Source organism: Megalobrama amblycephala, linkage group LG3, assembly GCF_018812025.1.
Source record: "Megalobrama amblycephala isolate DHTTF-2021 linkage group LG3, ASM1881202v1, whole genome shotgun sequence".
NCBI lineage: Eukaryota > Metazoa > Chordata > Actinopteri > Cypriniformes > Xenocyprididae > Megalobrama > Megalobrama amblycephala.
In genome coordinates, this window is record NC_063046.1 from 47061057 (window position 1) to 47078916 (window position 17860).

The following is a 17860-nucleotide window of genomic DNA, read 5'->3' on the forward strand; positions in this document are numbered from 1 at the left end:
CTTAATTCTTAATTATTTTGCAGTTAACACGTCTTTTCTTTTCCACTTGTTTTTGTATGACCCCGCTGACCCAATGAGCATTTTGCTGTCCCTTGGTCATGCTTTAACTTTGCAATTTCTAGTATTGCATTAGTATTGCGTCCTTCTCATAAGCATTTAATAATTTTTGACTTTTCAGTCTTGAGTTAAATCTTTATTTTTGGCTCATTTTGCCTGTAAAAGAAAACCTGCCTAATAATTCTGCACACCTGAATATGAGGCATTTTTCATTTCCATCCTTCATGAACAATTATATATCACTTATAAATGATTAAAAACAATATTAATAGTAGTTATTAAGATTGATGTGGATTGGAATTGGTAAAATGTGCTTGGAAAAAAAATATGATCAGAAAATCAACTTGCCTAATAATTCTGCACTCCCTGTATTATTGCTGTTGCTGATATTGCTGCTGCTGTTGATTATTGCTGTTGCTGCTATTGCTGATATAGCCGCTGCTGTTATTGCTGCTGCTGATATCGCTGCTTCTGTTGATTATTGCTGTTGCTGCTATTGCTGATATAGCCGCTGCTGTTATTGCTGCTGCTGATATCGCTGCTGTTGCTGATTATTGCTGTTGCTGAGATTGCTGCTGCTTTTCATTATTGCTGTTGCTGCTATTGCTGACATAGCTGCTGCTGTTAATTATTGCTGCTGCTGATATCGCTGCTGCTTTTGATTATTGCTGTTGCTGCTATTGCTGATATAGCTGCTGCTGTTATTGATGCTGCTGATATTGCTGCTGCTGATTGGGATGTAAGACATATTTGCTGCTGTATAAAAAGCATACATGAAATTACCCGTAGCAGATCTATACAGGTGGGTCCTGAAGGTGGAGGGTTTAAGAAGAACTTTGAAAGTGTGCAGCAAACTGCTACAGCAAACACTGACCAACTATTTAAATGTTGAGCAACTAGCTCATTGGCTTCATATGCAACAGTAACCAATCAGCTTGTGCTGTGTAGTTAACAATGTAATTGTGATTCGATTCGTAAAGCTCAGAAGCAGTGTTTTGAAATCGGCCCATCACTATATTGTTGAAAAGTCATTATTTAGTTTTTTTGGTGCACAAAAAAAAATTCTCATCGCTTTATAATATTGTTTTGAATTGTTTTAAATATGTTTTTAGTACCTTTATGGATCTTCATCTTCAATGGCATTGCTGTCTATAGAGGCCTCACTGAGCCATCGGATTTAAATCAAAATATCTTAATTTGTGTTCCGAAGATGAGCGAAGGTCTTATGGGTGTAGAACGGCATGAAGGTGAGTAATAAATGACATTATTTTCATTTTTGGGTGAATTAACCCTTTAAGGACCGACTCCCACTAGGTTCTATTCCACACCCAAATGCTCCCGCTTAAAATTCACTCTGTGTTCACCCACTATCCACTTAAAATGATTTTCTTCCGAACCTGACCAATCCTGCTAAATTTAGATCTCATTTCAAGAACCTCATATTTAAATTTCCCGTAAAGAATGAGAGAATGATTGGGGATAACAAATATAAAATAAAATAATGGCTATACAAGAATTTTATTTGTTATTTTTGTCTTATGATACTGTCAACACAGTAAAAAATGTCACAGAGAAAAATAGGCTAAATTAAATACAACATCTGTCACTGAAAATTATGAGCAAAAAATACAAATATGTGAAAAATGTTGGCTTACTAGCTATACTGCAAAATGAAATCTTTTTTTAAACATCCATGCAAAAACAATGTCTGACTGATGACAGTTTCAATAAAGAAGGTCTCTCCTCCAAAATCCAACCACAAATAAATGTTGAATTGTGAATGGCTGAAAAATATGTATCCGTGCACAGCTCTGATCAGATATTCCTACATCTTGGGTGAGCTTTGTCCTGCAGATGCCGTGCAAGAAAAAAAAATCTTCTGTCCAATGATCAGTCATTGGGTCTGTCAGACTATAGACATTTTTTGCGGTAATGCGACGAAAAATATTTAAGACCTATCGAATCTGAATTTAAGACATTTTAAGACTTTTTAAGGCCTTTTATTAGGAAAAATAAATTTAAGAGTTTTTACGACTTTTTAAGGACCCGCGGCCACCCTGCTAATTTGGCCTCACCACTAAAATTGTACTGTAGACTAAAGGCATCTTTACACAGAAAAAGCGGCACAGAAACCAACTCTGAAGCGGCATAATACCACAAAAATGTGCATTTACACAGAACGTTTAATGCTGTTCTGAAGCGGCATAAATGCATTTACACAGGAATTAAAATGGCGGGAAACAATGCTTTGAACATAAGTATTTCAAAACTAACAGTTTTAACAAAATTAATTTAAAAATAATTAAATAATAAACAATGAAATATAACTCGAAATAAAAAAAATACAAAAATTTAAAGTAGTAAACTGCGTGATATTTCTCACGCTTTGATGTTTGTCGTAATAAAAATTGAACTATGTAACAAAAAATTATACATTATTACACCGGGTAGTTCACAACAGGGTTAAAAGAGGTCGAACATTTTTTTTTTTTCAAAGAGACAGAAACAACAAATGATGCTAGCATTTGCGTGTATCAGGCAGCAGCAGATCACCAGATAGACCGTCGTGTGTGGGTGAAATATCGTCGTCAAGGAGATGATTTTTGGAATATAATATAACAGTACACAATCACAGTGACGCCGATTGTGTTAAGCATTTACCTTATCTGAGAAAAATGTAGCAGCGCGTTGATCTGACAGTTTCTTCATGGGAAGATTACAAACGGCGAAAGCCAATTGATGACACACGACGATTCTCTGCTGTTATTTTGGTGGTTTTGCTTCACGATGTGAGTACAGGACTCTTTTACTTAAATGCCCCTTGTTGGAAGACATTATTTTTATTATTTGCCGTAAGTTATATGTTTCGTCTCCTGCTTCTTGAATCTCGCGCCGCCTGAGCTGACTGGAATGCTTTTGGTTGTCATGACAATGACGTAGTTTAGAGCGGCTATATTCCGTGTTCATTTACACTGAACCAGAACAGTATCAGACTCGCCTTTGATACTAGGGGCTGAGGTGGGTCAGACCCGGCGTATTTTAGGTTTTCTTTAACACGGCATTGCGTCTTTACACTGAATTCTGAGCAGGTACAGACCCGTTTCAGAACAGCCATAAATCGGCTGTGTAAAGATGCCTTTAAGGCTAAACTTCATTCCTGAAATGATTTGTCCTATTTGTTTTTATAAAATGAAAGTCATTCTTGTCATTTTTGTGTCTAGGCATGTTTTAAATCTAAAAACTGGCTAAAAACATATTAGTTTCTGATGTTCACTGTTTTTTAGAAATTACCCCATGATTCCATTTACAGAGATTCTGGTACTAGTAGCTGAGTCACAATGTTAAAAAAGAAAAGAAAAGTGTTCTTCAAAGCAAACGGATCATAGTGACTTCTCAAGAAATGCGATTGCAGCGGCAGCTCGAGAGCAATGTCTGTGGCAACGATCTGGAACTTTAATCTGGACACACTGGCATTTGCATAACAGACAGATGTCTGTCTGAAGTGAATGCAAACATAATATGCAGCAGTTACTTGCTATGGCGACAACGGCACGAACACAACTCGAGGATTTCTTTTATTGTTGTTAGCCACCCACCGTGATAAGATAAAATGCAAATGTCACACATTTTAATAACCTCGACTTGCTTATTCATTGTGGTCATCTCAAATAACTTCCTGTACATGATGTGCTGTGTGTGAATGATAGAAACCTTTAACTACACCTACAGTAGTGGCCAAAAGTGGGATTTTTGGTTTTTATTGACCCTACAAGATTCATTAACCAAAATATTAGGAAAATGTTTTATATTTTTCAAAATGTTTTAATATGAGGGAAGAACAAAACACTAAACTTGGTTAAGAATTTATCTGACCAAATTTTTGTTGTTGTTGTTGTTGTTGTTGTTTTTTTAACATAAACCCATTTTCAATAGTTTGCGTTTCCAGACACCCAAAACATCGTTGTCATGTAAACGAATGGCCAAAACGCATAAAAAGTTTTACGTTTTCAGTTGAAAACAGTGTCATGTAAACAGCCCCATTAAAAACTGTTCTTTGTATTTTTTCCTGAGCTGTGCGATTATTACAGCACCCATGCCTGACACAAATAAACTAGATTTACACGTATTTTACATAGCTTTTTTTTATAAAGTTTCTATGTTAGTTCGGTTGATTAAAGCGCTGCTGTTTTGTCATCTGCCACTTTAAATGTTAGCGCTCCGAAAGCAGGATGGATTCTGATTGGCTGTCAATGTTTTTGTCACTGATCAGTTGGAAAAAAATTGTTCTGAAAGTGATTCCAATGATATTGTTTATCTGTGCTTTTATCATTGTGGTGAGGACTATATTTAGATTTTTTTTTTTAACTATATCTTTATCGTTATAATCCTTGGTGTGAATGGGCCTTAGTAGTAAACACTACTAATTAAACCAATAGTGCAAAACAAAAGACTAATAGAGACTGAGGGTGCTTTCACACTGGCAGTTTAGTTCGAAACAGCACGGTTCACATAAAAAAATTTATCATGTGCAAGCTGTCATGTGGACCCGGGAGCACACCGGGGCACCGAACCCAAGATCTGTAGGAGGTTGTGTGAGTTTGCACTGGAACTGTGGCACGATTTGCTTGAAAGTGAAAGCATTTAGACTCTGGAGTGCACTTGTTTCTGTAAGTAATGTAACATGCGCATGTGAAAACGTCATTAGTTCAACAAAACATGATTGTGAAAGCAACTTAGATTGTGGTGTGCATTTGTTTCTCTAAGTAAAGTAACATGTGCATGTGACAACGTCATTACTTCAACAAAACATGAATTTGAATTCTGGTGTGCGTTTGTTTAGGTAACATGCACACATGTTTTAGCCGATGACTATGTTAAACAGAATGAACCGGGGTTCAATAGAATCAAGTAAGTCTGAAACCGGACCAACGCTGCGGGTGGGGCTGGTAACAGTCACACTCGCTCATGCTCGTACTCGGACTCGCAAACGTGCCCAGTGTGAAAGCCCCCATCACATTAACATGTTATAAAACAGTTATGTAAAGTTGCATATGCAAAACAGCAATAGTCCTTCTGGGGTCAAGTAATAACACCTGTTAATTCAGCAGCAGCACGGACATGGGGAACAGGAAGTGGGTTATGTGATTTACACTTGTAAAATGATACATATGTTTGTACACTTACCTTATAAGCATTGTATCGGTCATCCATGGCATGTTTGATCATGAGGTTCTTGAGTGCGGCCACAGCCAGCTGTCTGATCTCTGGACAGCCTTGGAGTCCATCGGCCACCTCTCGCAGAAGCAGACCCACCAGGAAATGGTTCTTGCAGTAGTCCTCAGTCAGGCTGTACTCCAAACTCTGATCTGAAACATATCCTTTGAGGGTCAGCAATGTTCTGTACTAGTAATATTTCATTTGAAATTTATTATGAATGTTTTGTTTTTGAAATCTGTGTGGCCTTTTAGTAGAAAGTAACAAGCTTCACTTTTATTTCATGCATCCTAAAGATGCAAAACCTTTGAAGATGCTTATATGCAAATGGTACTTAAGGGATTTGTTCACTTCAGAATTAAAATTTCCTGATAATTTACTCACCCCCCATGTCATCCAACATGTTCATGTCTTTCTCTCTTCAGTCGAAAAGAAATTAAGGTTTTTGAAGAAAACATTCCAGGATTTTTCTCCATATATAGTGGACTTCACTGGGGTACAATGTCTTGAAGGTCCAAATTGCAGTTTCAGTGCAGCTTCAAAGGGCTCTACACGATCCCAGCCGAGGAATAAGGGTATTATCTAGCGAAACGTTTGGTCATTTTCTAAAAACCCCCCAAAAAAACAACTATATTCTTTTTAACCACAAATGCTCGTCTTGCACTGCTCTGCAATGCGCCAAGCATTACGTAATCACGTCACAAAGGTCATGCGTGACGTACTGTAGGCACAAGTACAGAGCAAGTGTTTACAAAGCAAACGTGCAAAGAGTAAGTCAAATGCCCTTTTCAAAAAAAGGTAAAACAATTATGTTGGACGATTTTGAAGTTGGAGGAGAAAATAAGATTTGTGACCTTTCCACGTAATGCGTGGCGCATCGCAGAGCAGTGCAAGATGAGCATTTGTGGTTCAAAAAGTATATGTTTTTTTTTTTTTTTTGATTGTTTTGCTAGACAAAGCACTTATTCCTCGGCTGGGATCATGTATAGCGCTTTGAAGCTGCATTGAAACTGCAATTTTGACCTTAAACCCATTGGTAGCCGTTGAAGTCTACTATATCTGGAATGTTTTCCTCAAAAACCTTAAAGGATTAGTTACTTTATATGAAAATTACCCCAAGCTTTACTCACCCTCAAGTCATCCTAGGTGTATATGACTTTCTTCTTTCTGATGAACATAATCAGAGAAATATTAATAAATATCCTGACGTATCAAAGCTTTATAATGGCAGTAAGCGTTACCAAAGAGTATGAGCTGATGAAAGGGTCTCCATCCACATCCATCCATCATAAACATATTCCACATGGCTCCGGGGGGTTAATAAAGGCCTTCTGAAGTGAAACGATGCATTTGTGTAAAAAAAAAAAAAAAAAAAAAAAAATCCATAATTAACAAGTTATGAAGTATAATATCTAGCTTCTGCCAGACCGCCTTCCGTATTCAAGTTACGAAGAAAGTATAAACTGGCGTCGCGTCAGTTACACTTTTTCTGTGAGTTGAATATTGAAGGCGTAGGACGTAGCATAAGCTTTTTGAACTGTTAGAGTTTTCAACTTTCTTCCTAAGTTGAATACGGAAGGCGGTCTGGTGGAAGCTAGATATTGTACTTTATAACTTGTTAAATATGGATTTTTTTACACAAATGCATCGCTTTGCTTCAGAAGTCCTTTATTAACCTCCCCGGGGCGATGTGGAATATGTTTATGATGGATGGATGTGGATGGAGGCACTTTCTTCAGCTCATACTCTTTGGTAACGCTTACTGCCATTATAAAGCTCAGATGTGTCAGGATATTTATTAGTATTTCTCCGACTGTGTTCTTCAGAAAGAGGAAAGACATATACACCTAGGATGGCTTGAGGGTGAGTAAAGCTTGGGCTAATTTTCTTTTGAAAGTGAACTAATATTTTCATTTATTTTCAACTGAAGAAAGAAAGACAAACATATCGGATGACATGGGGGTGAGTGAATTCAGGAAATGTTAATTCTGAAGTGAACAATCCTTTAACATACAGGTGTAACAGGTAGCTCCTGTGTTATGTCAACTGACATTTGTGATAGTGAAAGGCATCCAAATGAAATCAGAGAGTTTGATGGCTGACTACAAATGTTTTCTGAAAGCTGACTTCACTGCATTCCAGACATCACACAATAACAGAAACAGAAACCAAAGAGTGACAGAAAAACCTTGTGTTTATAATTCAACTGCATTTCTTTGATAGAAAACCAGTCATGCAATTCTGAATTGTTTTGTGTGAATAATCTTAAATACTGATGACAAGATTTCCCCCCAAAACACACGTAAGTTCATGTTTTCCTAATCCTCATTTTGCTTCAGACATGCATGCTGTTATTCATTCTGTGCTACACAAAAGGAAAATGGTTAAAGAATCTTCTCACGGTGAGAAGCAGATCAGTGAACGAACAGTTCTGTCAGCCATTTCTTTTTAAACTGGACTAAATGAATAAGATTCAATGATTCAGTCTCAGTGGTTCTCATTCAAAAGTTTGGGGTCAGTAAAAAAAAAAAAAAAAAAAAAAACTTTTACTCACCACTGACATAATAAATTGATCAAACATTATAAAGTAAAGACATTTATAATGTTACAAAATAATACTACTTCAAATAAATGCTGTTCTTTTGAATTTTCTATTCATCAAAGAATCCTGAAAAAGAATCATGGTTTCCACAAAAAATTATGTATGCGCCGATTCAGCGTGCTTCCCCTTTAAATGCCTGCACTCCCCGCCCCCAAGCTCGCAACTCTATAACACATTGATTAAACAAAGTTCACACAGCTAATATAACCCTCAAAATGGATCTTTACAAAGTGTTGTAATGCAGCATGTCTAATCGTGTAAGTATAGTATTTATTTGGATGTTTACATTTGGTTCTGAATGAGTTTGATAGTGTTCTGTGGCTAAAGCTAACATTACACACTGTTGGAGAGATTTATAAAGAATGAAGTTGTGTTTATAAATTATACAGACTGCAAGTGTTTAATAATGAAAATAGCGACGGCTCTTGTCTCCGTGAATACAGTAATAAACGATGGTAACTTTAACCACATTTAACAGTACATTAACAACATGCTAACGAAACAATTTACAAATATCACTGAAAATGTAATTTTATCATGGATCATGTCAGTAATTATTGCTCCATCTGCCATTTTTCGCTATTGTCCTTGCTTGCTTACCTGCATATAGTCTGTGTGCTGCTCCAGACGTTAATACTGGCTTGTCTAATGCTTTGATCATGGGCTGGCATATGCAAATATTGGGGGCGTACATATTAATGATCCCAACTGTTACGTAACAGTCGGTGTTATGTTGAGATTCGCCTGTTCTTCGGAGGTCTTTTGCACAAATCAAATTTACATAAGAAGGAGGAAACAACGGTGTTTGAGACTCACTGTATGTCATTTCCATGTACAGAACTCTTGTTATTTAACTATGCCGAGGTAATTTCAATTTTCAATTCTATGGCACCTTTAAAATAGAAAACAGTTATTTTCATTTGTAATAATATTTTACAATATTACCGTTTTTGATCAAATACATGCAGCCTTGGTGAGCATAAGTGACTTCTTACAATTTTAATGACCCCAAACTTTTGAACTGTATCATATGCCATATGTATTATGTCTACAGCATTTTAAGGTGGTTTTCTGTCATTTTAGGAACTCTAATAGAATGGAAAATAGCATAAATCTTCAAGTAGATTTTTGTTTCACAGATTAAAGAAAGTAATTTGGTTTTGGAAAAACATGAAGGTGAAAACCTTGCATTTTTGGCAAAACAATTCCTTTAAGATTATTTCTAATACCTGTAATCATAACTGAAAACAGAACAGCCACATTTCCTCACATTTTCCTGTGCAACAATAGTAATGGAAATCAGATTACAAGTGCACACAAGATGTTTCCTCACTCATTCTGTATGTACAGTATAGTATTACACAGTTAAGAGAGCAAGAGAGGACAGAACAGGACATGACAGACAAATGCAGGATATACTTAATTAAAACAGTCAAGTGTAACAGCAACAAACTCAGATAGCATAAACATTGCCCTTTATACCTCTAAGATGTACAACCATCCCAAAAATCCTTTCTCAAAATGCACAGTCATTCAATTTCATCAGACCAAAGCAAATATGCAATGCTTGGTGACAGATAAAGCGAAAGCCTTAACTTAAAGTGTGAAATGCAGTTATTTATGAGTGATGCAGGAGCATAGCAAGGCAATTAGTGGGGTTATCAAGATGATTATCTGGAGACTGGAAGTGCGTTGGCATTGGTCGGCATCACCTACCTACAACGCCGAAATACTCCGCTGCATACGAAATTAAATCTGAAATAATGAATAAAGGAAGCAATCATGCAGGATTGCCATCATCAGTGGTGGGAGTGAAGCTGTGAGGGTGTGTGGCTGTGTTTGGAATGATATACTGCCTCATTAATCAATACTACATACATTATATCCTGCATAATTCTTTTTTTTTTCTAAAGTTGGTTCATTCTGCATTATACATTAATAAGCACTTTAAACAGTAGGATGCTACACTGTCGTCCGTGCTGCATGTTTAATTCAACAAAAAAGCTTTTTTTGAGGGGGGTATTTTGCTTTTTAATCCAACTTTTGCCAAATTTTGGTCGCATGATCAAATAATGAGTTAAAAAAAGTTCTGGTTTATTCGTCACAATGGAAATCTAAGCATAGTTGATTGCATTAAGTGATCAGTTTGGGGTCGGCAAGATTTTTTTTTAAAGAGATTAATACTTTTGTTCAGCAAGGATGCAATAAATAGATCAAAAGTGACAGTAAAGACATTTATGATGTTACATAAGGTTTCTATTTCAAATAAATGCTGTTTTTTTTAACTTTCTATTCAGAATCTTCAAAAATTTATCAAAAATATGAGGCAGCACAACTATTTTTAACATTGAGTATAATAAGAAATGTTTCTTGAGCACCAAAATGAGCAAAATAGAATGATTTCTGAAGGATCATGTGACTGAAGACTGAAATAATTATGCTGAAAATTCTGTTTTGCATCACAGGAATAAATGACATTTAAAAATATATTGTAATAGAAAACAGTTATTTTCAGTTGTAATAATATTTCACAATGTAACTGTTTTTGAACTAAATAAATGCAGCCTTTGTGAGCATAAGAGATTTTTGTTTCAAAAAAAATTCGTACGGACCCCGAACTTTTAAATGGTAGTGTACAAACTGTGCAAAGCGTACATATTATATTGCACATATGAGTAGTATGGTAGTGTGCTAATACCGTGTTTCAAAGCTGAATTCAGAACCGCATACTAGCATATCACTCTTACTATTTCTGCCACACAAAAATGTGGTAAAAGTAGTATGAGTAGTATACTAGTATGCAGTTGGGTATTTTGCATGAGTGAAAAGAATGAGAGGCCATCTTGTCTGAACTTCATCTGAACTGCGTTTGTGGTGAGAGTTTACCTCAGTGGAATAGTAATCATGGCAAATATGTTACTTTAAGGGAGTTATCCATGCTGACTGACTGAAGGTTTTAGTATAAAGAGACCGTTTTATTAGTTTCCAATTAGAAATGCCAAAACTGATAAACCCGTGACAGCCATTATATGTGTTATAAGTGAAATTGTTTAGTGTTTAGGGAAAACTTTTAGGGAAAAGTATTCTGATCATATATCAATATTAGATGTTAAAGGGATAGTTCACCCAAAAATGAAAATTTGATGTTTATCTGCTTACCCCCAGCGCATCCAAGATGTAGGTGTCTTTGTTTCTTCAGTAGAACACAAATGATGATTTTTAACTGCAACCGCTGCCGTTTGTCAATTGTGTAATGCAAGTCAGCGGGAACTTGGACTATAAGAGTAAATAAAACACGACAGACAAATCCAAATTAAACCCTGCGGCTCGTGACGACACATTGATGTCTTAAGACACGAAACGATCGGTTTGTGAGAGAAACCGAACAGTATTTATATCATTTTTTACCTCTAATACACCACTATGTCCAACGGCATTCATCACTCGATACGTGATGTCTGATCGTGCTCTGACAACGGCAGTGATCTCTCGCGCATATACTTCAATGAGAGCGAGACATCACTGCCGTTGTCAGAGCACGATCAGACCTTGCGAATCGAGTGATGAATGCAGTTGGACATAGTGGTGTATTAGAGGTAAAAAATGATATAAATACTGTTCGGTTTCTCTCACAAACTGATCGTTTCGTGTCTCAGGACATCAATGTGTCGTCACGAGCCACAGGGTTTAATTTGGATTTGTCTGTCGTGTTTTATTTACTCTTATAGTCCAAGTTCCCGCTGACATGCATTATAGGACTGACAGACGGCAACGGTTGGAGTTAAAAATCATCATTTGTGTTCTACTGAAGAAACAAAGACACCTACATCTTGGATGCTCTGGGGGTAAGCAGATAAACATCAAATTTTCATTTTTGGGTGAACTATCCCTTTAAGCTTAGATGTTATCACGCCCCATTTCGTGACACTTAATTCCCTGTGTAGCTGGGTTTTCAGGTTCAAGTTACGTGGCATGAGGAATGGAGCTATTAGCAGATCTTATAATGTGGTGAAGTCGTTAGACTGGGATGGAGGGAAGGATGGGGGCAAGGGAAAGCCATGGCAAGGTGGCAGCTACAATGATGGCGTGGAGAGACCTACCCTGGACTCGCTGCAACTTGGTTCGGCCAAACGCCATGGGCAGGTTAAGAGGAATGTAGTGCTCGTGGTTGCACACCGTCATGAGAAACTCAAACTTCATCTCTGTAAGCACCTGTAAATATTGGACATAAAGCTGATGGGTGAGATACTGGAGAAGTTGGTTTGGAGATCTATGAGTCATAGTAACAGACAGATAAGAGATTTAATCGCAAAAGCGTATCTGCTCAAGTTCTGACAAGCTAAATGCCTTAATTCACATCCTAGTTCAAAAAGAGTTGTTACTAGGCAAATATTACAATTCTGGCTGATACGATAACACAGTAATTATTTTTACGTAATGGCTGACAACTAATAAAATAAACTTCTGTATTATTTTGTCTAAATTAGTCAGAGAAAAAAAAAAAACTTCACAGGAATTGGAGAAGTCACACAGTCTGTGTTGGACAGATCATTAACACGGCTAGTCCATGTGGTATTTACAGTATGTTGGGCAGAAAATCGAAATGTTCGGCTATAATTCATCAACCTCAAACATGGCTCAGTGTTTGAAACATAAGTAGTAGCCTAATGCTAGCAACTTTACATGGCTGCTCAGTCTAACATTTATGTTAACCTAGATAAATGTTCGCTAATATTATTAGGTGCATTGTGTTTGTGTGGATTGTGGAAGCTAAATTAGTACTATACTAGTAAATTAGATTACTAGTCATTTGCTATTAGTACTGTAGTAGTAAATTAAATTAATAGTAAATTAAATTACTGCATGACATATTTAACTTAAAGGGTTAGTTCACCCAAAAAATGAAAATTCTGTCATTAATTACTCACCCTCATGTCGTTCCACACCCGTAAGACCTTCGTTCATCTTTGGAACACAAATTAAGATATTTTTGATGAAATCTGATGGCTCAGTGAGGCCTGCATCGCCAGCAACAACACTCACTTTTTCAATGCTCAGAAAGCTACTAAAAACATGTTTAAAACAATTCATATGACTACAGTGGTTCAACCTTAATATTATAAAGCAACGAGAATACTTTTTGTGCGCCAAAAATAACAAAATAGTGTTTAATTTGTTTTGAATCAGTGGTTCAGAGCACCAAAATCATATGATTTCAGTAAATGAGGCTTTGTTACGTCTTAAGTGTTTTGAAACTTCAATAGTTCACATGACTTTGGCAGTTTGATACGCTCTCTGAACCACTGATTTGAAACAAAATGATTCATAAAGCTTTGAAGCTTCATGAAGCAGTGTTTTGAAATCGCCCATCAATAGATATTGTGGAATTAAGTCGCTATTTTGTTATTTTTGACGCACAAAAAGTATTCTCGTCACTTTATAATATTAAAGTTGAACCACTAAAGTCACATAAACTGTTTTAAATATGTTTTTAGTAGCTTTCTGGGCATTGAAAAAGGGAGTGTTATCACTGGCGATGAAGGCCTTACTGAGTCATCAGATTTTATCAAAAAATATCTTAAATATCTTAAGATAAACTTAGGTCTTGGGTGTGGAACAACATGAGGCTAAGTAATAAATGAGTAATACATTTTTGGGTGAACTAACTCTTTAACATGCATTTCTTTCTATAGGTGCATCCGCTGTACTGTGGAGATGAGAGTCAGCATCGTCAACTTCATCTTTACAGATGACACTGATTTAGAAAACACTAGTTTATTACTAAATTACTGAAATGTTCAAACAGTATCCTTGCTGTTTTTTCCCCGACACATTCATAATCATTAATTTTGCTGGTGTGCTGCGGCAAGCTTTCCTTTATGTGTGCTTGAGTGCTTAATTTATATTTTAAATGCTCTTTATTATGGTTTATCAATGCATGTGTATTCCAAGGACAGTCTAGACAGGCTGTGGCACACAGAATTTGCAAGTCAAAATTAGTTATGCATGATGTTATGATAGGACACGCCACAATAAAACCCACCTCTGTGATATCAATAGCACATAAGATAAGCACAGAGAAAAACAATATGACTCATACTCATCATCTAGATGTCTGTTGAGAGTCTTCACAGGGAAGTAAATCTCTTTAGAATCAAAACTGAAAAATATCAACTTCCTATGTATGGCAAATTGGTTTCATGAGATAAATAAAAATAATGAAGCATTTTTAGGAGAACTGTACGTGGCAAAGCAAACAGGCCACTTCTCAATCAAGAATTAAGGAGATTAAACAGGTTAAATGCTGTTAAAATGACCTAAAATAGTTAATGTATTGATCTAATTTGACATGGTATCATTATGAGTTGTGTGGAGAAAAGTTAAGTCATTGCATTGTATGGCAGAATTAAATTATCACCCTTTAACTGTCATGATTGTCATGGATGTTACTGTGAAGACTGTGAAGACCAATCAGTATTGGTAACCCGGTGAGTAAATGTAAGCAGCATTGCTTTGACCATATAATGGAGCTGAATTATTTTGCCTACCTTTGGATCTTTCAGGCTGAAGCCACACATGTAGTCATTTATCAAACTGAAAGCAAATCCTCTGTTCATAAATGTTAGGCAGCGCTGTGCAGGGAAAGAGTTTCAGTCAGAACAACATAATGCCAATCAGTGAGATCATATGAAAATTCAATAAAAATAAAAAATAATGAAATTCAATAATGAGTGAAATAAAACTTTAGACATGAATTATATTATATACGAACAATTTTGTTGGGTAAAACTCTATTATCAGGAGAAACAGCTGCAAGTTTAACTTTGATCTTGAATGTTAGCCAGACATTCAGTAAATTCTTGCTTGGCTTAATGAGTGATCCATAAATGCTAGTAATTATTTGTAGCAGTAAAACTACAAAAACATTTACATAACACACACTGACCAAGCCCAAATGAAACACACTTATGGTGACCAAGCCCAAATGATAAACACACTTCAAGTAATATCTATTAATAGATTACTTTAGTAGTTCCTTAAAAAAAAAAAAAGGCTAACTGTGGGTAATTGCTCCAGGATACTTGAATGTTAATATCAATAATACTTTACAATAGAAAATATGAATCAACCACCTCTTTGGCTCCTTTCTACAATTTTTTTTTTTATCAATTCAGTTTAATAGGCCATTTGAAACCTATGATTAAATGTTAAAATAGAATATCAGACTATCAGAACCTTCTTCTCATTTTAAAGAACATATACATAATGAAATTCAAACAATTAAAATGAGTTCATCTTAACTTTAGACCTGACCCTAATGAAGCACTTAAAGTAAAGGACAGTTTACAATGTGTGCAGAGACTGTGTAACACATGAGAATGAACCTCATTGGTTCTTGCGGAAGCTCAAATGTGCTGCGTAACACACAAATGAACCTCACTGGTTTTTGCGGAAGCTCAAACGTGCTGCGTAACACACAAGAATGAATCTTCCGGAAGCGTAAAAAGTGATCATTGCTCTTCAGAAAATTTGGACTAAACTGCTTAATTCATATGGATTAGTTTTACGATCTCTTTATGAACTTTTTGAAGCATCAAAGTGGTAGTTGCATAGACTGTCAATGGAGGGACAGAAATTTCTAAGATTTCATTCAAATATGTGTGTTTCAAAGATGAACAACATGAGGGTGTGAGTAAATAATGACAGAATTTTCATTTTTGGATAAACTACCCCTTTAAGCTTGACCTTAAAAAAAGCATTTAAGAGTTAGGCCTAACCTAGATACGCTAACCTGTCAGGTCACATGATCCTTCAGAAATCATTTTAATATGCTGATTTGCTGCTCAAGAAACATTTACAATTATTATAGAAACAATTATTATCAATGTTGAAAATGGTTGTTCTGTTCACCTCATTAAGCCACTAAAAGTTAGGCCTGACCTTAAAGGGATAGTTCAGCCAAAAATGAAAATTTGATATTTATCTGCTTACACCCAGGGCATCCAAGATGTAGGTGACTTTGTTTCTTCAGTAGAACACAAATTATGATTTTTAACTCCAACCGTTGCCGTCTGTCAGTCTTATAATGTGGGTCAATGGGAACTTCTTTTATAAGAGTAAATAAAACTTGCTTAGACAAGTCCAAATTAAACCCTGCGGCTCGTGACGACACACTGATGTTCTAAGACACGAAACCGAACAGTATTTATATCATTTTCCACCTCTAAAACACCACTATGTCCAACTGCGTTCAGCATTCGCTTAGTGAGGTCTGATCGCGCTCTGACAACGGCAGTGATGTCTCCCGCTTATACTTCAATGAGTGCGAGACATCACTTCCGTTGTCAGAGTGCGATCAGACCTCACTAAGCGAATACTGAACGCAGTTGGACATAGTGGTTTATTAGAGGTAAAAAATTTTATAAATACTGTTCGGTTTCTCGCACAAACCGATCGTTTCGTGTCTTATGACATCAATGTGTCGTCACGAGCCACAGGGTTTCATTTGGATTTGTCTGTGCAAGTTTTATTTACTCCTATAAAAGAAGTTCCCATTGACCCACATTATAAAAATCATAATTTGTGTTCTACTGAAGAAACAAAGTCACCTACATCTTGGATGCCCTGGGGGTAAGCAGATAAACATCAAATTGTCATTTTTGGGTGAACTATCCCTTTAACTCAAGCACTAGAATGTGCCAGTTGCATAAACTTCTAGTCATCTAATTGTATTCTTTAAGACTGGTCATATATTTTTTTTTTTTTTTTTTTTTTTAAGTAAGTAACTTAAACTGGTAGTTTAATTTGAATCCAAAAAGACAGATTACCTCTTGGCTAACAGCTAGCTGGTCAGACTAGTTCTTAAGATTTAGTCTTAACATAATGACTGTGTTTATGCAACTGGCCCCTGGTCTTATTAAAATACTGCCACAGCTTTAGGCCTGACCTTAATGAAGCAGGCCAGGCTGAAGTTGACGCAGCGGGCCTCCTCTGGAATCTCCACGTAGCGGATAGTGATGTGAGGCATGATTGACAACAGCAGAGACTGCAGCGCTTGGTGGAATGACTCTGGAAACCTCTGTGCTCGCGGCATCTGTAGGGAACGAAGGTGGTTTGACATGATTAACCATCACATAGCAATGCTATAAATGCTTCATAGTTTCAGTGTTTATAGTAAATATTCATTTATAAGAGAAGTAGGATTTTATCAGATTTCATCTCAGTTGTCAATATCCTAGAACCCACATGGAAGTTCAATTAAAAAATAAAAATAAAAAACATGAGGGCGTGTCATGCAATCCATTGTGCTGAAGGCATGCTTGAACAACAGACTTCAAGCACTGGCCCTTAAATTACATAACATAAGGCACAGTTTCACAGTTATGCAAATAGGATCCAATGGCATGTCAAATAGGTCTCAACATGTTTGGATAGCTGAAACTGTTAAACACGCATTGTAAATGCGAATTATAAAAACACACTGTAAAAACTTGATGTCAACAGTAGAATACAGCTCAGCTTGTGTTTTGTGTTTATGAGTTGTTTTTTTCAGTGCCTTGGTCACAATCACTTTTAAAGAATGAGGAAGTTCACTGCATTCTATGTACAAATACAATAGTTGAAAACATCCTGCTCAGCAACCCAGGATTATTTACATCCAGCTAATATATTTACCTGATGATGATGTTGACAAAGAAAAGAAATGGAAAGGAAAGCCATTTGTATTCTTCTCACATAACATAACTGGTGATTATTTTAAAGTTAGCACTTTGTGATACTGTGTCAGTCTAAAACATGTGAATGGGTTATACTAACTTTCATTCTGTTGCCGTCCTGGAGGTACTGTGCCATTGACTTGGCCATGGTCTCAAAGAAGAACCAGGAATACTGTAATAAAGACAGAAAGAGAGAGGATTTAATTCAATAACACAGAGGAATATCGTAAATGTGTGCCAATACAAACAATATACAGATACAATACCAAAA

The 17860-nt window shown here is 36.2% G+C and overlaps 1 protein-coding gene across 2 annotated transcripts in view; it reads right to left on the minus strand.

Moving 5' to 3' along the window:
• dock11 (dedicator of cytokinesis 11) overlaps positions 1-17860 on the minus strand; it is a 113165-nt gene that overhangs the window by 48239 nt on the left and 47066 nt on the right. The window contains exons 27-32 of one of the 2 annotated variants that reach the window (XM_048185722.1): positions 17690-17761; positions 16821-16967; positions 14422-14505; positions 11974-12085; positions 9590-9628; positions 5242-5423 (exon numbers count right to left, since the gene is read on the minus strand). In XM_048185722.1, coding sequence (XP_048041679.1) covers positions 5242-5423; positions 9590-9628; positions 11974-12085; positions 14422-14505; positions 16821-16967; positions 17690-17761 — 636 coding nt within the window. The remainder of the gene's footprint in view (positions 1-5241; positions 5424-9589; positions 9629-11973; positions 12086-14421; positions 14506-16820; positions 16968-17689; positions 17762-17860) is intronic. The other variant, XM_048185723.1, reaches the window with a different exon arrangement.